Source organism: Scyliorhinus torazame, chromosome 4 (genome assembly GCF_047496885.1).
Source record: "Scyliorhinus torazame isolate Kashiwa2021f chromosome 4, sScyTor2.1, whole genome shotgun sequence".
NCBI classification, from domain to species: domain Eukaryota; kingdom Metazoa; phylum Chordata; class Chondrichthyes; order Carcharhiniformes; family Scyliorhinidae; genus Scyliorhinus; species Scyliorhinus torazame.
Window position 1 is genome coordinate 303,314,928 of NC_092710.1, and position 23,540 is coordinate 303,338,467.

General features: G+C 71.0%; 1 protein-coding gene across 1 annotated transcript in view; it reads right to left on the reverse strand.

Moving 5' to 3' along the window:
- Window positions 1–23,331, reverse strand: part of LOC140411048 (ribosome production factor 2 homolog) — a 47,664-nt gene extending 24,333 nt beyond the window's left edge. The window contains exon 1 of the mRNA XM_072500034.1: window positions 23,197–23,331. Within this exon, the coding sequence (XP_072356135.1) occupies window positions 23,197–23,219 (23 nt within the window). The 5' untranslated portion in view covers window positions 23,220–23,331. The remainder of the gene's footprint in view (window positions 1–23,196) is intronic.
- Window positions 23,332–23,540: the final 209 nt, after the last annotated feature.

Consider the following 23,540-nt stretch of genomic DNA (forward strand, 5'->3'; position numbering starts at 1 on the left):
CTCCACCCCCCCCCAGACTCTCACACTCCCCCCCCCACTCCCCCAGACACTCACTCCCCCCCCAGACTCTCACTCTTCCCCCCGCCCCCCCCCCCCCCAGGCTCCCACTCTCTCTCCCGCCCCCCCGACTCTCTGTCTCACCCCCTCCCCCCCGGGGACTCTTCTCCCCCCCCACCCCCCAGGACTCTCTCGCTCCCCCCCTCTCCCCCCGGGACTCTCTAGATCCCCCCCTCCCCCCGGGACTCTCTCCCCTCCACACCACCCCCCCCCCCCCCCCCCCACAGGACTCCTCTCTATCTCCCCTCCCCCCGGGGCTCTCTCGCTCCGCTCCCCCCTCCCCCCGGGACTCTCTCGCTCCGCCCCACCCCTCCCCCCGGGACTCTCTCGCTCCGCCCCCCCTCCCCCCGAGACTCTCTCGCTCCGCCCCACCCCTCCCCCCGGGACTCTCTCGCTCCGCCCCCCCCCCTCCCCCCGGGACTCTCTCGCTCCGCTCCCCCCTCCCCCCGGGACTCTCTCGCTCCGCCCCCCCCCTCCCCCCGGGGCTCTCTCGCTCCGCTCCCCCCTTCCCCCGGGACTCTCTCGCTCCGCCCCCCCCTCCCCCCGGGGCTCTCTCGCTCCGCCCCACCCCTCCCGCCGGGACTCTATCGCTCCGCCCCCCCTCCCCCCGGGACTCTCTCGCTCCGCCTCCCCCCCGCGACTCTCTCGCTCCGCCTTCCCCCGGGACTCTCTCGCTTCCCCCCCCCCCCACCAGGACTCTCTCGCTCCCCACCCCTCACACGCCCCCCCGGGACTCTCCCCCAGCCACCCCCCCCAACCCAGGGGACTCTCCCACCCCCACGGACTCTCTCTCTTCCCACCCCCCCGCCAGACTCTCACACTCCCCCCTCCCCCCCCAGTCTATCAAACTCTCTCCCCCCCCTCCCCCCAGACACTCACTCCCCCCTCCCCCCGGGACTCTCTCTCTCCCCATCCTCCCGCCAGACTCTCACACCCCCCCTCCCCCCCAGACTCTCACACTCCACCCCCCCTCCCCCCCAGACTCTCACACTCCACCCACCCTCCCCCCCAGACTCTCACACCCCCCCTCCCCCTCAGACTCTCACTCTCCCCCCCCCACAGACTCTCACTCCCTCCCCCCCCGCCAGACTCTCACGCCCCCCCCCCCCCCCCCCCCAAGACTCTCACTCTCTCTTCCCCCCCCCCCCCCAGGACTCTTCTCCCCCCCACCCCACCCCGGGTCTCCCTATCCCCCCCAAACCCGGGACTCTTTCCCCACCCCCGGGACTCTCTCGCTCCCCCGCTCCCCCCCCAGGGCTCTCTCGCTCCGCTCCCCCCCTCCCCCTGGGACTCTCTCGCTCCGCCCCGCCCCTCCCCCCGGGACTCTCGATCTGCCCCCCCCCCCAACCCAGGTCTCTCTCTCTCCCCCCCCCCCCAAACCCGGGTCTCTCTATCCACCCCCAAACCCGGGAATCCCCCCCCCCCACCCGGGGACCCTCTCTTCACCCTGGACGCTCTCCACTCCTCCCCCCGCGGACTCTTTTCCCCCGGGACCGACCCCCCTCCCGGGACTCTTCCCCCTCACCCCCCCACCCCCGGGACTCTCGCCCCCCCCCCCATCCCTGGGACTCTCTCGCTACCCACCCCCCCCCAGGACTCTCTCGCAACCCGCTCTCTCCCAATCTTCCACCCCCCCCCCCAGACTCTCACTCTCCCCCCCCCCCCCCCGACTCTCACACTTCTCCCCCCCTCCCCCCAAGACACTCACTCCAACCCCCCCAGACTCTCACTCTCTCCACCCCCACCCCACCGGGGCTCTCTCGCTCCGCTCCCCCCTCCCCCCCGGGACTCTCTCGCTCCCCCCCCCCTCGGGACTCTATCGCTCCGACCTCCCCCCCCCCCCCCCCCCGGAACTCTCTCACTCTGCCCCCCGGGACTCTCTCGCCCCCCCTCCCCCCGGGACTCTCTCGCTCCCCCCCTACCCCCGAGACTCTCTCGCTACGCCACCCCCCCTCCCTCGGGATACTCTCGCCCCCCCCCCCCATTCCCCCGGGACTCTCTCGCTCCCCCCCTACCCCCGGGACTCTGTCGCTCGCCCCCCCCGACTCTCTTCCCCCCTCACCCCCAGACTCTCTCCCCCCCAAACCCCCCAGACTCTCTCTCTCCCCCACTACCGCCCAGACTCTCTCTCTCCCCCCTACCCCCCAGACTCTCTCTCCCCCTACCCCCCAGAGTCTCTACACCCCCCCACCCGCCAGACTCTCTCACCCCCTCCCCCCAGACTCTCCCCCCCCCCAGCCCCCAGACTCTCTCTCTCCCCCCCCAGCCCCCAGACTCTCTCTCTCCCCCCCCAGCCCCCAGACTCTCTCCCCCCACCCTCAGACTCTCTCCCCCCTCAACCCCCCAGAATGTCTCTCCCCCCCCCCCCAACCCCCCAGACTCTCTCACCCGCCTACCCCCAGACTCTCTCTCCCCCCTACCCCCCAGACTCTCTTCCCCCCCTACCCCCCAGACTCTCTTCCCCCCCACCCCCCAGACTCTCTCCCCCCCCCCACCCCCCAGACTCTCTCCCCCCCCCACCCAAGTCTCTACACCCACCTACCCCCCAAACTCTCTCTCTCCCCCTACCCCCCAGACTCTCTCCTCCCCCCCCACTCCCCAGTCTCTCTCCTCTTCCCCCCCCGCCCCGGGTACTTTCTCTCCGCCCGCCCCCCCCGGGACTCTCTCGCTCCCCCACCCCCCACCCCCCAGGACTCTCTCGCAACCCCCTCTCTCCCCCCGGGACTCTCTCTCTCTCTCTCACCCCCAACACCCCAGACTCTCTCTCTCCCCCCCTACCCCCCGGACTCTCTCTCCCCCCCTACCCCCCGGACCCTCTCTCTCTCCCCCCCTACCCCCCAGACTCTCTCTCCGCTACCCCAGACTCTCTCTCCCCCCCAACCCTCAGACTCTCTCCCCCCCATCCCCCAGACTCTCTTCCCCCGCCCCCCCAGACTCTCCCCCCCCCCACCCCCCAGTCTCTCTCCTCTCCCCCTCCCCCCGCCCCCCAGGGACGCTTTCTCTCCGCCCCCCCCCCCGGGACTCTCTCTCCCCCCCCCTCGCCCCAGACTCTCTCTCTCTCTCTCCCCCCCCCCACCACCGGGAATCTCGATCCCCCCTCCCCCCGGGACTCTCTCGCTCCGCCCTCCCCTCCCACCCGGGACTCTGCCGCTCCGCCCGCCCCCCTCCCCCCGAGACTCTCTCGCTACCCCACCCCCCCTCCCTCGGGATACTCTCGCTCCCCCCCCCATTCCCCCGGGACTCTCTCGCTCCCCCCCCTACCCCCGGGACTCTGTCGCTCGCCCCCCCCGACTCTCTTCCCCCCTCACCCACAGACTCTCTCCCCCCCAACCCCCCAGACTCTCTCTCTCCCTCACTACCGCCCAGACTCTCTCTCTCCCCCTACCCCCCAGACTCTCTCTCCCCCCTACCCCCCAGAGTCTCTACATCCCCCCACTCGCCAGACTCTCTCACCCCCTCCAACCAGACTCTCCCACCCCCCCAGCCCCCAGACTCTCTCTCTCCCCCCCCAGCCCCCAGACTCTCTCCCCCCACCCTCAGACTCTCTCCCCCCTCAACCCCCCAGAATGTCTCTCCCCCCCCCAACCCCCCCACCCGCCTACCCCCAGACTCTCTCTCCCCCCTACCCCCCAGACTCTCTTCCCCCCCACCCCCCAGACTCTCTCCCCCCCCACCCCCCAGACTCTCTCCCCCCCCACCCCCCAGACTCTCTCCCCCCCACCCAAGTCTCTACCCCCACCTACCCCCCAGACTCTCTCCTCCCCCCCCCCCCCCCCACTCCCCAGTCTCTCTCCTCTTCCCCCCCCGCCCCGGGTACTTTCTCTCCGCCCGCCCCCCCGGGACTCTCTCGCTCCCCCACCCCCCCCACCCCCCAGGACTCTCTCGCAACCCCCTCTCTCCCCCCGGGACTCTCTCTCTCTCACCCCCAACACCCCAGACTCTCTCTCTCCCCCCCTACCCCCCGGACTCTCTCTCCCCCCCTACCCCCCGGACTCTCTCTCGCCCCCCCTACCCCCCAGACTCTCTCTCCGCTACCCCCAGACTCTCTCCCCCCCCAACCCTCAGACTCTCTCCCCCCCATCCCCCAGACTCTCTTCCCCCGCCCCCCCAGACTCTCTTCCCCCGCCCCCCCAGACTCTCCCCCCACCATCCCGCAGACTCTCTCTCTCCCACCCCCCCCCAGACTCTCTCCCCCCACCCCCCAGACTCTCGCTTCCCCCTCCCACCCCCCAGACTCTCTTCCCCCCCCCCCCCCCACACCCCCCAGTCTCTCTCCTCTCCCTCTACCCCCCCCCCCCCCCCCCGGGACTCTCTCGCTCCCCCCCACCTCCCCCAGGGACTCTCCGCTCCCCCCCTCCCCCCGGGACACTCTCGCTCCCCCCCCCCCCCTCCGCCAGGGACTCTCTCGCTCCCCCCCTCCCCGGGACTCTGTCGCTCCCCCCCCTCCCCCCAGACTCTCTCTCTCCCCCCCTACCCCCCGGACTCTCTCTCTCGCCCCCTACCCACCAGACTCTCTCCCCGCTACCCCCCAGACTCTCTCTCCCCCCCACCCCCCAGACTCTCTCCCCCCCCCATCCCCCAGACTCTCTTCCCCCGCCCCCCCAGGCTCTCCCCCACCATCCCGCAGACTCTCTCTCCCCCCCCCCCCCCCCCAAGACTCTCTCCCCCCACCACCCAGACTCTCTTCTCCCCCCCCCACACCCCCCAATCTCTCTCCTCTTTCCCCCCCCCCCCCCCCCGGGACTCTCGCGCTCCCCCCCACCTCCCCCCGGGACTCTCTTGCTCCCCCCCCCTCAACCCGGGACTCTCTCGCTCCCCCCTTCCCCCCGGGACACTCTCGCCCCCCCCCCCCCCCTCCGCCAGGGACTCTGTCGCTCCCCCCCTCACCGGGACTCTATCGCTCCCCCCCTCCCCCCAGACTCTCTCTCCCCCCCTACCCACAGACTCTCTCCCCCTACCCCCCAGACTCTCTCCCCCCCCATCCCCCAGACTCTCCCTCCCGCCCTACCCCCAGACTCTCTCTTCATCCCTACCCCCCAGACTCTACCTCTCTCCCTCTACCCCCGAGACTCTCTCGCTACCCCACCCCCCCCCTCCCCCGGGACACTCTCGCTCCCCCCCATCCCCCCAGACTCTCACCCCCCTACCCCCCAGACTCTCTCTCTCCCCCCCTACCCCCCAGACTCTCTCCCCACCACCCCCCAGACTCTCTCTCACCCCCACCCCCCACTCTCTCTCTCACCCCCACCCCCACTCTCTCCCCCCCACCCCTCCCCAGTCTCTCTCCTCTTCCCACCCCCCCCCCCCCCCCCCCCGCCCTGGGTACTTTCTCTCCGCCCGCCCCCCCCGGGACTCTCTCGCCCCCCCCCCACCCCCCAGGACTCTCTCGCAACCCCCTCTCTCCCCCGGGACTCTCTCTCACCCCCTACACCCCAGACTCTCTCTCTCCCCCCCTACCCCCCGGACTCTCTCTCTCCCCCCCTACCCCCCGGACTCTCTCTCTCGCCCCCTACCCACCAGACTCTCTCCCCGCTACCCCCCAGACTCTCTCTCCCCCCCACCCCCCAGACTCTCTCCCCCCCCCATCCCCCAGACTCTCTTCCCCCGCCCCCCCAGGCTCTCTTCCCCCGCCCCCCCAGGCTCTCCCCCCACCATCCCGCAGACTCTCTCTCCCCCCCCCCCCCCCCCAAGACTCTCTCCCCCCACCACCCAGACTCTCTTCTCCCCCCCCCCCCACACCCCCCAATCTCTCTCCTCTTCCCCCCCCCCCCCGGGACTCTCTCGCTCCCCCCCACCTCCCCCCGGGACTCTCGCGCTCCCCCCCCCCTCAACCCGGGACTCTCTCGCTCCCCCCTTCCCCCCGGGACTCTCTCGTTCACCCCCCCTCCCCCAGGGAATCTCTCGCTCCCCCCTCCCCCGGGACTCTCTCGCTCCCCCCCCCTCCCCCCGGGACTCTCACGCTCCCCCCCCTCCGCCAGGGACTCTCTCGCTCCCCCCCTCCCCGGGACTCTGTCGCTCCCCCCCTCCTCCCAGACTCTCTCTCTCCCCCCCTACCCCAAGACTCTCTCCCCCTACCCCCCAGACTCTCTCCACCCCCTACCCCCCAGACTCTCTCCCCCCCCCATCCCCCAGACTCTCCCTCCCGCCTTACCCCCAGACTCTCTCTTCACCCCTACCCCCCAGACTCTCTCCTCCCCCCCCCCACCCCCCAGTCTCTCTCCTCTTTCCCCCCCCCCCTCCCCCGGGGACTTTCTCTCTCCGCGCCCCCCTCGGGACTCTCTCGCTCCCACCCCCCCACCCTCCGGGACTCTCTCGCAACCCCCTCTCTCCCCACGGGACTCTCTCTCTCACCCCCTACACACCAGACTCTCTCTCCGCCCCCCCATACCACCCAAACTCTCTCTCCCTCCCTACCCACCAAACTCTCTCCCCCCTACCCCCCAGACTCTCTCTCTCTCCACCTACCCCCCAGACTCTCTCTCCCCCATACCACCCAGACTCTCCCTCGCCCCATACCCCCCAGACACACTCTCTCTCCCCCCCGCCCCCTTCCACCCGGGAATCTCTCGCTTCCCCCCCCATCCCCCGCGACTCTCTCGCCCCCCACCCCACCTCCCGGGACTCTCTCGCTCCCGCCCCCTCCAGGGACTCTCTCGCTCCCCCCCCCTCCCCCCCAGACTCTCTCTCCCCCCTACCCCCCAGACTTTCTCGCTCCCGCCCCCTCCCCCTGGGACTCTCTCGCCCCGCCCCCCCGGCACTCTCTCGCTCCCCCCCCTCCCCCCAGACTCTCTCTCTCCACCCCCTACCGCCCAGACCCCATCGACTCTCTCTCCGCCCCCCCCCACCCCCCTCCCCCCGGGACTCTCTCGCCCCCCCCCTCCCCCCAGACTCTCTCTCGCCCCCCCCCCCCTACCCCCCAGACTTTCTCACTCCCTCCCCTCCCCCTGGGACTCTCTCGCACCCCCCCCCCGGCACTCTCTCGCTCCCCCCCTCCCCCAGACTCTCTCTCTCCACCCCCTACCGCCCAGACCCCATCGACTTTCTCTCCGCCCCCCCCACCCCCCGGACACTCTCTTGCCCCCCCTCGCCCCAGACTCACTCTCTCTCCCCCCTACCCCCCAGACTCTCTCTCTCTCTTACCCCCCACCACCGGGAATCTCGCCCCCCCCCTCCCCCCCGGGACTCTCTCGCTCCCGCCCCCCCCCTCCCCCCAGACTCTCTCTCTCCCCCCCCTACCCCCCAGACTTTCTCGCTCCCCCCCTCCCCCTGGGGCTCTCTCGCCCCGCCCCCCCCCCCCCCCCCGGCACTCTCTCGCTCCCCCCTCCCCCCCAGACTCTCTCTCTCCACCCCCTACCCCCCAGACCCCATCGACTCTCTCTCCGCCCCTCCACCCCCAGGACTCTCTCTTCCCCCCCTCGCCCCAGACTCCCTCTCTCCCCCCCTACCCCCAGACTCTCTCTCTCTCTTCCCCCCCACCACCGGGAATCTCGCTCCCCCCTCCCCCCAGGACTCTTTCGCTCCGCCCTCCCCTCCACCCCGGGGACTCTACCGCTCCGCCCGCCCCCCCCCTCCTCCCCGAGGCTCTCTCGCTACCCCCCCCCTCCCCCGGGACACTCTCGCTACCCCCCCATCCCCCGGGGACTCTCTCGCTCCCCCCCGCCCAGACTCTCTCTCTCTCTCTCCCCCTATCCCCCAGACTCTCTCTCTCCCCGACACCCCAGACTCACCCCCACCCCCCAGACTCTCCCCCCCCCACCCACCAGAGTCTCTACCCCCCCCACCCCCCAGACACTCTCCCCCCCACCCCCCAGACTCTCTCCCCCCCAACCCCCCAGACTCTCTCCCCCCCCAACCCCCCAGACTCTCTCCCCCCCAACCCCCCAGACTCTCTCTCCCCCCCCACCCAAGTCTCTACCGCACCCTACCCCCCAGACTGCCTCCTCCCCCCACCCCCCAGTCTCTCCCCCCCGCCCCCCGGGGACTTTCTCCGCCCCCCCCCCGGGACTCTCTCGCTTCCCCCCCTCCCCCGGGACTCTCTCGCAACCCCCTCTCCCCCCCCCCCCCCCCACCGGGACTCTCTCTCTCCCCCACTACACCCGAGACTCTCTCTCTCCCCCCCTACCCACCAGACTCTCTCCCCCCTACCCCCCCAGACTCTCTCTCTCCCCCACACCCCCCAGACACTCCCCCCACCACCCCCCAGACTCTCCCCCCACCACCCCCCAGACTCTCCCCCCACCACCCCCCAGACTCTCTCTCACCCCCCTACACTCCAGACTCTCTCTCTACCCCCGACCCCCCAGACTCTCTCTCTCCCGCCCTACCCCCCAGACTCTCTCGCTCCGCCCTCCCCTCCCCCCCGGGACTCTGCCGCCCCCCCTCCCCCGGGACACTCTCGCTCCCCCCCCCATCCCCCCGGGACTCTCTTGTTAACCCCCCTCCACCCGGGACACTCTCGCTCCCCCCTCCCCCCGGGACTCTGTCGCTCGCCCCCCCCCCCCGACTCTCTTCCCCCCCCCCACACCCAGACTCTCTCCCCCCCCAACCCCCCAGACTCTCTCTCTCTCCCCCCTACCCCCCAGACTCTCTCTCTCCCCCCTACCCCCCAGACTCACTCCCCCCTACCCCCCCAGACTCTCTCACCCCCCCTACCCCCCAGACTCTCTCCCCCTCCACCCACCAGAGTCTCCACCCCCCCCACCCTCCAGACTCTCTCTCCCCCACCCCCCAGACTCTCCCCCCCACCCCCTAGACTCTCTCCCCCCCCAACCCCCCAGACTCTCTCCCCCCCAACCCCCCAGACTCTCTCCCCCCCAACCCCCCAGACTCTCTCCCCCCCACCCCCCACTCTCTCTCACCCCCACCCCCCAGACTTTCTCCCCCCCCACCCCGCAGACTCTCTCCCCCCCCCCACCCCCCAAACTCTCTCTCCCCCCCTACCCCCCAGACTCTCTCTCTCCCCCCTACCCCCCAGACTCTCTCCTCCCCCCCCCCCCCACCCCCCAGTCTCTCTCCTCTCCCCCCCCCCCCTCCCCTCCCGGGGACTTTCTCTCTCCGCCCCCCCTCGGGGCTCTCTCGCTCCCACCCCCCCACCCTCCGGGACTCTCTCGCAACCCCCTCTCTCCCCACGGGACTCTCTCTCTCCCCCCCTACCCACCAGACTCTCTCCCCCCTACCCCCAGACTCTCTCTCTCCCCCCCACCCCCCAGACTCTCTCTCCCCCCTACCCCCCAGACTCTCTCTCTCCCCCCTACCCCCCAGACTCTCTCTCTCCCCCCTACCCCCCAGACTCTCTCTCTCCCCCCTACCCCCCAGACTCTCTCCCCCCTACCCCCCCAGACTCTCTCACCCCCCCTACCCCCAGACTCTCTCCCCCTCCACCCACCAGAGTCTCTACCCCCCCACCCCCCAGACTCTCTCTCCCCCACCCCCCAGACTCTACCCCCCCACCCCCCAGACTCTCTCCCCCCCCAACCCCCCAGACTCTCTCTCCCCCTACCCCCCAGACTCTCTCTCACCCCCACCCCCCAGACTTTCTCTCACCCCCACCCCCCAGACTTTCTCCCCCCCCACCCAAGTCTCTAACCCCCCTACCCCCCAAACTCTCTCTCCCCCTACCCCCCAGACCCTCTCTCCCCCCTACCCCCCCAGACTCTCTCTCTCCCCCCTACCCCCCAGACTCTCTCCTCCCCCCCCCCCACTCCCCAGTCTCTCTCCTCTCCCCCCCCCCCCCCCCAGGGACTTTCTCTCTCCGCCCCCCCCCTCGGGGCTCTCTCGCTCCCACCCCCCCACCCTCCGGGACCCTCTCGCAACCCCCTCTCTCCCCACGGGACTCTCTCTCTCACCCCCTACACCCCAGACTCTCTCTCCGCCCCCCCATACCCCCCAAACTCTCTCCCCCCCTACCCACCAGACTCTCTCCCCCCTACCCACCAGACTCTCTCTCTCCCCCCCACCCCCCAGACTCTCTCACCCCCCACCCCCCAGACTCTCTCCCCCCACACCCCAGACTCTCTTCCCCCCCCCAGACTCTCCCCCACCATCCCCCAGACTCTCTCTTCCCCCCCCCCCCCAGACTCTCTCCCCCTGCCCCCGGGACTCTCTCGCTCCCCCCCCACCTCCCCCCGGGACTCTCTCGCACCCCCCCTCCACCTGGGACTCTCTCGCTCCCCCCCTTCCCCCCGGGACTCTCTCGTTCCCCCCTCCCCCCCGGGGCTCTCTCGCTCCCTCCCTTCCCCCTGGGACTCTCTCGCTTCCCCCCCCTTCCCCCCGGGACTCTCTCGCTTCCCCCCCCTCCACCAGGGACTCTCTCGCTCCCCCCCCTCCGCCAGGGACTCTCTCGTTTCCCCCCCCCCCCCGGGACTCTGTCGCTCCCCCCCTCCCCCAGACTCTCTCTCTCCCCCCTACCCCCAGACTCTCCCCCCTACCCCCTCCCCCCAGACTCTCCTCACCCCCTAGCCCCCAGATTCTCTCCCATCCCCACCCCCCGACTCTCTCTCCCGCCCTAGCCCCAGACTCTCTCTGCACCCCTACGCCCAGACTCTCTCTCTCTCTCCCTCTACCCCCCAGACTCTCTCTCCCCCCCCTACCCCCCAGACTCTCTCTCTCTCTCCCCCTACCCCCCAGACTCTCTCTCCCCCATACCACCCAGACTCCCCCTCGCCCCATACCCCCCAGACTCTCTCTCTCTCTCCCCCCCGCCCCCTTCCACCCGGGAATCTCTCGCTCCCCCCCCCCCGGGACTCTCTCGCTCCCGCACCCTCCAGGACTCTCTCGCTCCCCCCGCTCCCCCCAGACACTCTCTCTCCCCCTCTACCCCCCAGACTTTCTCGCTCCCCCCCCCTACCCCCCAGACCCCATCGACTCTCTCTCCCCCCCCCCCCCCCCACCCCCCCCAGACTCTCTCTCTCTCTTCCCCCCCACCACCGGGAATCTAGCCACCCCTCCCCCGGGACTCTCTCGCTCCCCCCCCCCTCCCCCCAGACTCTCTCTCTCCCCCCCCCCCTACCACCCCCAGACTTTCTCGCTCCCTCCCCTCCCCCTGGGACTCTCTCGCCTCGCCCCCCCCCCCACAGCACTCTCTCGCTCCCCCCTCCCCCCAGACTCTCTCTCTCCACCCCCTACCCCCCGACCCCATCGACTCTCTCTCCGCCCCCCCACGACTCTCTCTTCCCCCCCCCCTCGCCCTAGACTCTCTCTCTCTCCCCCCTACCCCCTAGACTCTCTCTCTCTCTTCCCCCCCCCACCACCGGGAATCTCGCCCCCCCCCTCCCCCCGGGACTCTCTCGCTCCCCCCCCTCCCCCCCAGACTCTATCGCTCCCCCCCCTACCCCCCCCCCAGACTTTCTCGCTCCCTCCCCTCCCCCTGGGACTCTCTCGCCTCGCCCCCCCCCCCCACAGTACTCTCTCGCTCCCCCCTCCCCCCAGACTCTCTCTCTCCACCCCCTACCCCCCAGACCCCATCGACTCTCTCTCCGCCCCCCCCCCCACCCCCAGGACTCTCTCTTCCCCCCTCGCCCTAGACTCTCTCTCTCTCTCTCCCCCCCCACCCAAGTCTCTACCGCACCCTACCCCCCAGACTGTCTCCTCCCCCCACCCCCCAGTCTCCCCCCCCGCCCCCCGGGGACTTTCTCCCCCCCCCCCCCCCGAGACTCTCTCGCTCCCCCCCTCCCCCGGGACTCTCTCGCAACCCCCTCTCCCCCCCCCCACCGGGACTCTCTCTCTCCCCCACTACACCCGAGACTCTCTCTCTCCCCCCCCACCCCCCAGTCTCTCCCCCCCCCCCCCCCCCCCAGACTCTCTCCCCCTGCCCCCGGGACTCTCTCGCTCCCCCCCCACCTCCCCCCGGGACTCTCTCGCACCCCCCCTCCACCTGGGACTCTCTCGCTCCCCCCTTTCCCCCCGGGACTCTCTCGTTCCCCCTCCCTCCCCCCCGGGGCTCTCTCGCTTCCCCCCCCCCCACCAGGGACTCTCTCGCTCCCCCCCCTCCGCCAGGGACTCTCTCGCTCCCCCCCCCCGGGACTCTGTCGCTCCCCCCCCTCCCCCCAGACTCTCTCTCTCCCCCCTACCCCCCAGACTCTCCGCACCCCCTAGCCCCCAGATTCTCTCCCACCCCCCGACTCTCTCTCCCGCCCTAGCCCCAGACTCTCTCTTCACCCCTACCCCCAGACTCTCTCTCTCTCTCTCCCTCTACCCCCCAGACTCTCTCTCTCCCCCTACTCCCCAGACTCTCTCTCTCTCCCCCCCTACCCCCCAGACTCTCTCTCTCTCTCCCCCTACCCCCCAGACTCTCTCTCCCCCATACCACCCAGACTCCCCCTCGCCCCATACCCCCCAGACTCTCTCTCTCTCCCCCCCGCCCCCTTCCACCCGGGAATCTCTCGCTCCCCCCCCCCTCCCCCCGGGACTCTCTCGCTCCCGCCCCCTCCAGGACTCTCTCGCTCCCCCCCCCCTTGCCCCCAGACTCTCTCTCTCCCCCCCTACCCCCCAGACTTTCTCGCTCCCCCCCCTACCCCCCAGACCCCATCGACTCTCTCTCCCCCCCCCCACCCCCCAGACTCTCTCTTCCCCCCTCGCCCTAGACTCTCTCTCTCTCTCCCCCCCCCACCCAAGTCTCTACCGCACCCTACCCCCCAGACTGTCTCCTCCCCCCACCCCCCAGTCTCTCCCCCCCGCCCCCCGGGGACTTTCTCCCCCCCCCCCCCCGAGACTCTCTCGCTCCCCCCCTCCCCCGGGACTCTCTCGCAACCCCCTCTCCCCCCCCCACCGGGAGTCTCTCTCTCCCCCACTACACCCGAGACTCTCTCTCTCCCCCCCTACCCACCAGACTCTCTCCCCCCTACCCCCCAGACTCTCTCTCTCCCCCACACCCCCCTGACACTCTTCCCCCACCATCCCCCAGACTCTCCCCCCACCACCCCCCAGACTCTCTCTCACCCCCCTACACTCCAGACTCTCTCTCTACCCCCGACCCCCCAGACTCTCTCTCTCTCCCGCCCTCCCCTCCCCCCCCGGGACTCTGCCGCCCCCCCTCCCCCGGGACACTCTCGCTCCCCCCCCATCCCCCCGGGACTCTCTTGTTAACCCCCCTCCACCCGGGACACTCTCGCTCCCCCCCTCCCCCCGGGACTCTGTCGCTCGCCCCCCCCCCCCGACTCTCTTCCCCCCCCCACACCCAGACTCTCTCCCCCCCCCAACCCCCCAGACTCTCTCTCTCCCCCCCTACCCCTCAGACTCTCTCTCTCTCCCCCTACCCCCCAGACTCTCTCTCTCCCCCCCTACCCCCCAGACTCTCTCCCCCCTACCCCCCCAGACTCTCTCACCCCCCCTACCCCCCAGACTCTCTCCCCCTCCACCCACCAGAGTCTCTACCCCCCCACCCCCCAGACTCTCTCTCCCCCACCCCCAGACTCTACCCCCCCACCCCCCAGACTCTCTCCCCCCCCCACCCCCCACTCTCTCTCACCCCCCACCCCCCAGACTTTCTCCCCCCCACCCCCCAGACTCTCCCCCCCCCACCCAAGTCTCTAACCCCCCAACCCCCCAAACTCTCTCTCCCCCCCTACCCCCCAGACCCTCTCTCCCCCCTACCCCCCAGACTCTCTCTCTCCCCCTACCCCCCAGACTCTCTCTCTCCCCCCCTACCCCCCAGACTCTCTCTCTCCCCCCTACCCCCCAGACTCTCTCCTCCCCCCCCCCCACCCCCCAGTCTCTCTCCTCTCCCCCCCCCCCCCCCCCCCCCTCCCGGGGACTTTCTCTCTCCGCCCCCCCTCGGGGCTCTCTCGCTCCCACCCCCCCACCCTCCGGGACTCTCTCGCAACCCCCTCTCTCCCCACGGGACTCTCTCTCTCACCCCCTACACCCCAGACGCTCTCTCCGCCCCCCCATACCCCCCAAACTCTCTTTCCCCCCCTACCCACCAGACTCTCTCCCCCCTACCCCCAGACTCTCTCTCTCCCCCCCACCCCCCAGACTCTCTCTCTCTCCCCCCTACCCCCCAGACTCTCTCTCTCCCCCTACCCCCCAGACTCTCTCCCCCCTACCCCCCAGACTCTCTCACCCCCCCTACCCCCCAGACTCTCTCCCCCTCCACCCACCACAGTCTCTACCCCCCCACCCCCCAGACTCTCTCTCCCCCCACCCCCAGACTCTACCCCCCCACCCCCCAGACTCTACCCCCCCACCCCCCAGACTCTCTCCCCCCAACCCCCCAGACTCTCTCTCCCCCTACCCCCCAGACTCTCTCTCACCCCCACCCCCCAGACTTTCTCCCCCCCCACCCCCCAGACTCTCTCCCCCCCCACCCAAGTCTCTAACCCCCCCCCTAACCCCCAAACTCTCTCTTCCCCCCTACCCCCCAGACCCTCTCTCCCCCCTACCCCCCAGACTCTCTCTCTCCCCCCTACCCCCCAGACTCTCTCCTCCCCCCCCCCCCCCACCCCCCAGTCTCTCTCCTCTCCCCCCCCCCCCTCCCGGGGACTTTCTCTCTCCGCCCCCCCTCGGGGCTCTCTCGCTCCCACCCCCCCACCCTCCGGGACTCTCTCACAACCCTCTCTCTCCCCACGGGACTCTCTCTCTCACCCCCTACACCCCAGACTCTCTCTCCGCCCCCCCATACCCCCCAAACTCTCTCTCCCCCCCTACCCACCAGACTCTCTCCCCCCATACCCCCAGACTCTCTCTCTCCCCCCCCACCCCCCAGACTCTCTCACCCCCCACCCCCCAGACTCTCTCCCCCCACACCCCAAACTCTCTTCCCCCCCCCCAGACTCTCCCCCCACCATCCCCCAGACTCTCTCCCCCTGCCCCCGGGACTCTCTCTGCTCCCCCCCCACCTCCCCCCCGGGACTCTCTCGCACCCCCCCTCCACCTGGGACTCTCTCGCTCCCCCCCTTCCCCCCGGGACTCTCTCGTTCCCCCTCCCTCCCCCCCGGGGCTCTCTCGCTTCCCCCCCCCCCCCAACAGGGACTCTCTCGCTCCCCCCCCTCCGCCAGGGACTCTCTCGCTCCCCCCCCCCCGGGACTCTGTCGCTCCCCCCTCCCCCCAGACTCTCGCTCCCCCCCCTCCCCCCAGACTCTCTCTCTCCCCCTACCCCCCAGACTCTCCGCACCCCTAGCCCCCAGATTCTCTCCCACCCCCCGACTCTCTCTCCCGCCCTAGCCCCAGACTCTCTCATCACCCCTACCCCCAGACTCTCTCTCTCTCTCCCTCTACCCCCCAGACTCTCTCTCCCCCCCTACCCCCCAGACTCTCTCTCTCTCTCCCCCCTACCCCCCAGACTCTCTCTCCCCCATACCACCCAGACTCCCCCTCGCCCCATACCCCCCAGACTCTCTCTCTCTCCCCCCCCGCCCCTTCCACCCGGGAATCTCTCGCTCCCCCCCCCTCCCCCCGGGACTCTCTCGCTCCCCGCCCCCTCCAGGACTCTCTCGCTCCCCCCCCCTTGCCCCCAGACTCTCTCTCTCCCCCCTACCCCCCAGACTTTCTCGCTCCCCCCCCTACCCCCAGACCCCACCGACTCTCTCTCCCCCCCCCCCACCCCCCAGACTCTCTCTCTCTCTTCCCCCCCACCACCGGGAATCTCGCCCCCCCCTCCCCCCGGGACTCTCTCTCCCCCCCCCTACCACCCCCAGACTTTCTCGCTCCCTCCCCTCCCCCTGGGACTCTCTCGCCTCGCCCCCCCCCCCCACTGCACTCTCTCGCTCCCCCCCTCCCCCCAGACTCTCTCTCTCTCCACCCCTACCCCCCAGACCCCATCGACTCTCTCTCCCGCCCCCCCACCCCCCACCCCCAGGACTCTCTCTTCCCCCCCTCGCCCTAGACTCTCTCTCGCTCCCCCCCTACCCCCCAGACTCTCTCTCTCTCTCTCTTCCCCCCCACCACCGGGAATCTCGCCCCCCCCTCCCCCCGGGACTCTCTCGCTCCCCCCCCCTCCCCCAGACTCTCTCTCTCCCCACCCCCCACCCCCCAGACTCTCTCTCTCTCCCCCCCCCCCACCCCCCAGACTTTCTCGCTCCCCCCCTCCCCCTGGGACTCCCTCGCCCCGCCCCCCGCCCCCGGCACTCTCTCGCACCCCCCTCCCCCCAGACTTTCTCTCTCCACCCCCTACCCCCCAGACCCCATCCGACTCTCTCTCCCCCCCCCCCCCCTACCCCCCAGACTCTCTCTCTCTCTTCCCCCCCCACCACCGGGAATCTCGCTCCCCCCCTCCCCCCGGGACTCTTTCGCTCCGCCTTCCCCTCCCCCCCCCGGGGACTCTACCGCTCCGCCCGCCCCGTCCGAGGCTCTCTCGCTACCCCACCCGCCCCTCCCCCGGGACACTCTCGCTATCCCCCCATCCCCCGGGACTCCTCTCGCTCCCCCCCCCACCCCCCAGACTCTCTCTCGCCCCGACACCCCAGACTCACCCCCACCCCCCAGAGTCTACCCCCCCACCACCCAGACACTCTCCCCCCCACCCCCCAGACTCTCTCCCCCTACCCAATCCCCCAGGCTCTCTCACCCCCCCTACCCCCCAGACTCTCTCCCCCCCACCCCCCAGTCTCTCTCTCACCCCCACCCCCCAGTCTCTCTCTCACCCCCACCCCCCAGTCTCTCTCTCACCCCCACCCCCCAGACTCTCTCTCACCCCCACCCCCCAGACTCTCTTTCACCCACACCCCCCAGACTCTCTCCCCCCCCACCCCCCAGTCTCTCTCTCACCCCCACCCCCCAGTCTCTCTCTCACCCCCACCCCCCAGTCTCTCTCTCACCCCCACCCCCCAGACTCTCTCTCACCCACACCCCCCAGACTCTCTCCCCCCCCACCCCCCAGTCTCTCTCTCACCCCCACCCCCCAGACTCTCTCTCACCCCCACCCCCCAGACTCTCTCCCCCCCCACCCCCCAGTCTCTCTCTCACCCCCACCCCCCAGACTCTCTCTCACCCACACCCCCCAGACTCTCTCCCCCCCCACCCCCCAGTCTCTCTCTCACCCCCACCCCCCAGACTCTCTCCCCCCCCACCCCCCAGTGTCTCTCTCACCCACACCCCCCAGACTCTCTCCCCCCCACCCCCCAGTCTCTCTCTCACCCCCACCCCCCAGACTCTCTCTCACCCACACCCCCCAGACTCTCTCCCCCCCCACCCCCCAGTCTCTCTCTCACCCCCACCCCCCAGACTCTCTCTCACCCCCACCCCCCAGACTCTCTCCCCCCCCACCCCCCAGTCTCTCTCTCACCCCCACCCCCCAGACTCTCTCTCACCCCACCCCCCAGACTCTCTCTCACCCACACCCCCCAGACTCTCTCTCTCCCCCACCCCCCAGACTCTCTCCCCCCCCACCCCCCAGTCTCTCTCTCACCCCCCACCCCCCAGACTCTCTCTCACCCCCACCCCCCAGACTCTCTCTCACCCCCACCCCCCAGACTCTCTCCCCCCCCCACCCCCCAGACTCTCTTCCCCCCCCCACACCCAGACTCTCTCCCCCCCCCAACCCCCCAGACTCTCTCTCTCTCCCCCCTACCCCTCAGACTCTCTCTCTCTCCCCCTACCCCCCAGACTCTCTCTCTCCCCCTCTACCCCCCAGACTCTCTCCCCCCTACCCCCCCAGACTCTCTCACCCCCCCTACCCCCCAGACTCTCTCCCCCTCCACCCACCAGAGTCTCTACCTCCCCACCCCCCAGACTCTCTCTCCCCCACCCCCAGACTCTACCCCCCCACCCCCCAGACTCTCTCCCCCCCCCACGCCCCACTCTCTCTCACCCCCACCCCCCAGACTTTCTCCCCCCCCACCCCCCAGACTCTCCCCCCCCCACCCAAGTCTCTAACCCCCCAACCCCCCAAACTCTCTCTCCCCCCTACCCCCCAGACCCTCTCTCCCCCCTACCCCCCAGACTATCTCTCTCCCCCCTACCCCCCAGACTCTCTCTCTCCCCCCTACCCCCCAGACTCTCTCCTCCCCCCCCCCCACCCCCCAGTCTCTCTCCTCTCCCCCCCCCCCCCCCCTCCCGGGGACTTTCTCTCTCCGCCCCCCCTCGGGGCTCTCTCGCTCCCACCCCCCCACCCTCCGGGACTCTCTCGCAACCCCCTCTCTCCCCACGGGACTCTCTCTCTCACCCCCTACACCCCAGACGCTCTCTCCGCCCCCCCATACCCCCCAAACTCTCTTTCCCCCCCTACCCACCAGACTCTCTCCCCCCTACCCCCAGACTCTCTCTCTCCCCCCACCCCCCAGACTCTCTCTCTCTCCCCCCTACCCCCCAGACTCTCTCTCTCCCCCTACCCCCCAGACTCTCTCCCCCCTACCCCCCAGACTCTCTCACCCCCCCTACCCCCCAGACTCTCTCCCCCTCCACCCACCACAGTCTCTACCCCCCCACCCCCCAGACTCTCTCTCCCCCACCCCCCAGACTCTACCCCCCCACCCCCCAGACTCTACCCCCCCACCCCCCAGACTCTCTCCCCCCAACCCCCCAGACTCTCTCTCCCCCTACCCCCCAGACTCTCTCTCACCCCCACCCCCCAGACTTTCTCCCCCCCCCACCCCCCAGACTCTCTCCCCCCCCCACCCAAGTCTCTAACCCCCCCCTAACCCCCAAACTCTCTCTTCCCCCCTACCCCCCAGACCCTCTCTCCCCCCTACCCCCCAGACTCTCTCTCTCCCCCCTACCCCCCAGACTCTCTCCTCCCCCCCCCCCACCCCCCAGTCTCTCTCCTCTCCCCCCCCCCCTCCCGGGGACTTTCTCTCTCCGCCCCCCCTCGGGGCTCTCTCGCTCCCACCCCCCCACCCTCCGGGACTCTCTCACAACCCCCTCTCTCCCCACGGGACTCTCTCTCTCACCCCCTACACCCCAGACTCTCTCTCCGCCCCCCCATACCCCCCAAACTCTCTCTCCCCCCCTACCCACCAGACTCTCTCCCCCATACCCCCCAGACTCTCTCTCTCCCCCCCCACCCCCCAGACTCTCTCACCCCCCACCCCCCAGACTCCCTCCCCCCACACCCCAAACTCTCTTCCCCCCCCCCCAGACTCTCCCCCCACCATCCCCCAGACTCTCTCCCCCTGCCCCCGGGACTCTCTCGCTCCCCCCCCACCTCCCCCCGGGACTCTCTCGCACCCCCCCTCCACCTGGGACTCTCTCGCTCCCCCCCTTCCCCCCGGGACTCTCTCGTTCCCCCTCCCTCCCCCCCGGGGCTCTCTCGTTCCCCCTCCCTCCCCCCCGGGGCTCTCTCGCTTCCCCCCCCCCCCCCAACAGGGACTCTCTCGCTCCCCCCCCTCCGCCAGGGACTCTCTCGCTCCCCCCCCCCCGGGACTCTGTCGCTCCCCCCCTCCCCCCAGACTCTCGCTCCCCCCCCTCCCCCCAGACTCTCTCTCTCCCCCCTACCCCCCAGACTCTCCGCACCCCCTAGCCCCCAGATTCTCTCCCACCCCCCGACTCTCTCTCCCGCCCTAGCCCCAGACTCTCTCTTCACCCCTACCCCCAGACTCTCTCTCTCTCTCCCTCTACCCCCCAGACTCTCTCTCCCCCCCTACCCCCCAGACTCTCTCTCTCTCTCCCCCCCTACCCCCCAGACTCTCTCTCTCTCTCCCCCTACCCCCCAGACTCTCTCTCCCCCATACCACCCAGACTCCCCCTCGCCCCATACCCCCCAGACTCTCTCTCTCTCCCCCCCGCCCCCTTCCACCCGGGAATCTCTCGCTCCCCCCCCCTCCCCCCAGGACTCTCTCGCTCCCGCCCCCTCCAGGACTCTCTCGCTCCCCCCCCCTTGCCCCCAGACTCTCTCTCTCCCCCCCTACCCCCCAGACTTTCTCGCTCCCCCCCCTACCCCCCAGACCCCACCGACTCTCTCTCCCCCCCCCCACCCCCCAGACTCTCTCTCTCTCTTCCCCCCCCCACCACCGGGAATCTCGCCCCCCCCTCCCCCCGGGACTCTCTCTCCCCCCCCCTACCACCCCCAGACTTTCTCGCTCCCTCCCCTCCCCCTGGGACTCTCTCGCCTCGCCCCCCCCCACTGCACTCTCTCGCTCCCCCCCTCCCCCCAGACTCTCTCTCTCTCCACCCCCTACCCCCCAGACCCCATCGACTCTCTCTCCGCCCCCCCACCCCCCACCCCCAGGACTCTCTCTTCCCCCCCTCGCCCTAGACTCTCTCTCGCTCCCCCCCTACCCCCCAGACTCTCTCTCTCTCTCTCTTCCCCCCCACCACCGGGAATCTCGCCCCCCCCTCCCCCCGGGACTCTCTCGCTCCCCCCCCCTCCCCCAGACTCTCTCTCTCCCCACCCCCCACCCCCAGACTCTCTCTCTCTCCCCCCCCCCCCCACCCCCCAGACTTTCTCGCTCCCCCCCTCCCCCTGGGACTCCCTCGCCCCGCCCCCCGCCCCCGGCACTCTCTCGCACCCCCCTCCCCCCAGACTTTCTCTCTCCACCCCCTACCCCCCAGACCCCATCGACTCTCTCTCCCCCCCCCCCCCTACCCCCCAGACTCTCTCTCTCTCTTCCCCCCCACCACCGGGAATCTCGCTCCCCCCCTCCCCCCGGGACTCTTTCGCTCCGCCTTCCCCTCCCCCCCCCGGGGACTCTACCGCTCCGCCCGCCCCGTCCGAGGCTCTCTCGCTACCCCACCCGCCCCTCCCCCGGGACACTCTCGCTATCCCCCCATCCCCCGGGACTCTCTCGCTCCCCCCCCCCACCCCCCAGACTCTCTCTCGCCCCGACACCCCAGACTCACCCCCACCCCCCAGAGTCTACCCCCCCACCACCCAGACACTCTCCCCCCCACCCCCCAGACTCTCTCCCCCTACCCAATCCCCCAGGCTCTCTCACCCCCCTACCCCCCAGACTCTCTCCCCCCCCCACCCCCCAGTCTCTCTCTCACCCCCACCCCCCAGTCTCTCTCTCACCCCCACCCCCCAGACTCTCTCCCCCCCCACCCCCCAGTCTCTCTCTCACCTCCACCCCCCAGACTCTCTCTCACCCACACCCCCCAGACTCTCTCCCCCCCACCCCCCAGTCTCTCTCTCACCCCCACCCCCCAGACTCTCTCTCACCCCCACCCCCGACTCTCTCCCCCCCCACCCCCCAGTCTCTCTCTCACCCCCACCCCCCAGACTCTCTCTCACCCACACCCCCCAGACTCTCTCCCCCCCCACCCCCCAGTCTCTCTCTCACCCCCACCCCCCAGACTCTCTCCCCCCCCACCCCCCAGTCTCTCTCTCACCCACACCCCCCAGACTCTCTCCCCCCCCCACCCCCCAGTCTCTCTCCCCCCCCCACCCCCCAGTCTCTCTCTCACCCCCACCCCCCAGACTCTCTCTCACCCACACCCCCCAGACTCTCTCTCACCCCCACCCCCCAGACTCTCTCTCACCCCCACCCCCCAGACTCTCTCCCCCCCCACCCCCCAGTCTCTCTCTCACCCCCACCCCCCAGACTCTCTCTCACCCCACCCCCCAGACTCTCTCTCACCCACACCCCCCAGACTCTCTCCCCCCCCACCCCCCAGTCTCTCTCTCACCCCCACCCCCCAGACTCTCTCTCACCCCCACCCCCCAGACTCTCTCTCACCCCCACCCCCCAGTCTCTCTCTCACCCCCACCCCCCAGACTCTCTCCCCCCCCACCCCCCAGTCTCTCTCTCACCCACACCCCCCAGACTCTCTCCCCCCCCACCCCCCAGTCTCTCTCTCACCCCCACCCCCCAGACTCTCTCTCACCCACACCCCCCAGACTCTCTCCCCCCCCACCCCCCAGTCTCTCTCTCACCCCCACCCCCCAGACTCTCTCCCACCCCCACCCCCCAGACTCTCTCCCCCCCCACCCCCCAGTCTCTCTCTCACCCCCACCCCCCAGACTCTCTCTCACCCACACCCCCCAGACTCTCTCCCCCCCCACCCCCCAGTCTCTCTCTCACCCCCACCCCCCAGACTCTCTCCCACCCCCACCCCCCAGACTCTCTCCCCCCCCACCCCCCAGTCTCTCTCTCACCCCCACCCCCCAGACTCTCTCTCACCCCACCCCCCAGTCTCTCTCTCACCCACACCCCCCAGACTCTCTCCCCCCCCACCCCCCAGTCTCTCTCTCACCCCCACCCCCCAGACTCTCTCCCCCCCCACCCCCCAGACTCTCTCTCACCCCCACCCCCCAGACTCTCTCCCCCCCCACCCCCCAGACTCTCTCTCACCCCCACCCCCCAGACTCTCTCCCCCCCCACCCCCCAGACTCTCTCCCCCCCCACCCCCCAGACTCTCTCTCACCCACACCCCCCAGACTCTCTCCCCCCCACCCCCCAGACTCTCTCCCCCCCCACCCCCCAGACTCTCTCCCCCCCCACCCCCCAGACTCTCTCCCCCCCCACCCCCCAGACTCTCTCTCACCCCCACCCCCCAGACTCTCTCCCCCCCCACCCCCCAGACTCTCTCTCACCCCCACCCCCCAGACTCTCTCCCCCCCCACCCCCCAGACTCTCTCTCACCCACATCCCCCAGACTCTCTCCCCCCCCCACCCCCCAGACTCTCTCCCCCCCCACCCCCCAGACTCTCTCCCCCCCCACCCCCCAGACTCTCTCCCCCCCCACCCCCCAGACTCTCTCTCACCCCCACCCCCCAGACTCTCTCTCACCCCACCCCCCAGTCTCTCTCTCACCCCCCACCCCCCAGACTCTCTCTCACCCCCACCCCCCAGACTCTCTCTCACCCCCACCCCCCAGACTCTCTCCCACCCCCACCCCCCAGACTCTATCCCCCCCCACCCCCCGGAAACTCCCCCCCCCCCAACCCCCCAGACTCTCTCTCCCCCCCCCTACTCCCAGGTCTCTCCATCCGCCCCACACCCCAGACTCTTTCAGCCCCCCCAACCCCCCAGACTTTATCCCCCCCCAACCCCCCAGACTTTATCCCCCCCCAACCCCCCAGACTCTCTCTCCCCCGCTACGCCCCAGACTCTCCCCCACCCCCGGGGACTTTCTCTCCCCCACCCCCGGGGACTTTTTCTCTCCCCCCGCCCCCCCCCCCCCCCCCCGGGCCTCCCTCGCTCTCCCCCCCCCCTACCCCCCAGTCTCTCCCCCCCCGCCCCCCCGGGACTCTCTCGCAACCCCCTCTCTCCCCCTACGGGACTCTCTCTCTCCCCGGCTGGTCACAGTGTCCGCGAGCTCCACACTTACCTGACGCGCTCGAGAGCCGCCATCACCGTCACATAAATCGGCACCGCGTCGTCCGCAACGTCACATCCTCCGAGAACGAGGCCGTAAAACGAGAGTTCTCGCGGATTCGTCACCTGGTTCACCGTTAAAGGTCAGCAAGCCCCGCCCACCTCACACCAGCCTGCCGCCTGCACGCTGCTGCCTTTCCACATTGCAACGCTGCGCACTTCTCTCAGCACAGCCAGCACAAGGGTCAGGCAGGCAATGCAAGCCAGCTCTCTCTTCCTTCGCTTTCCACACCAGCCCCAATGCCACAACTTGCATTCATGCGGCGCCTTCAGGCTAGGAGAGAGAACGTCCTGCCG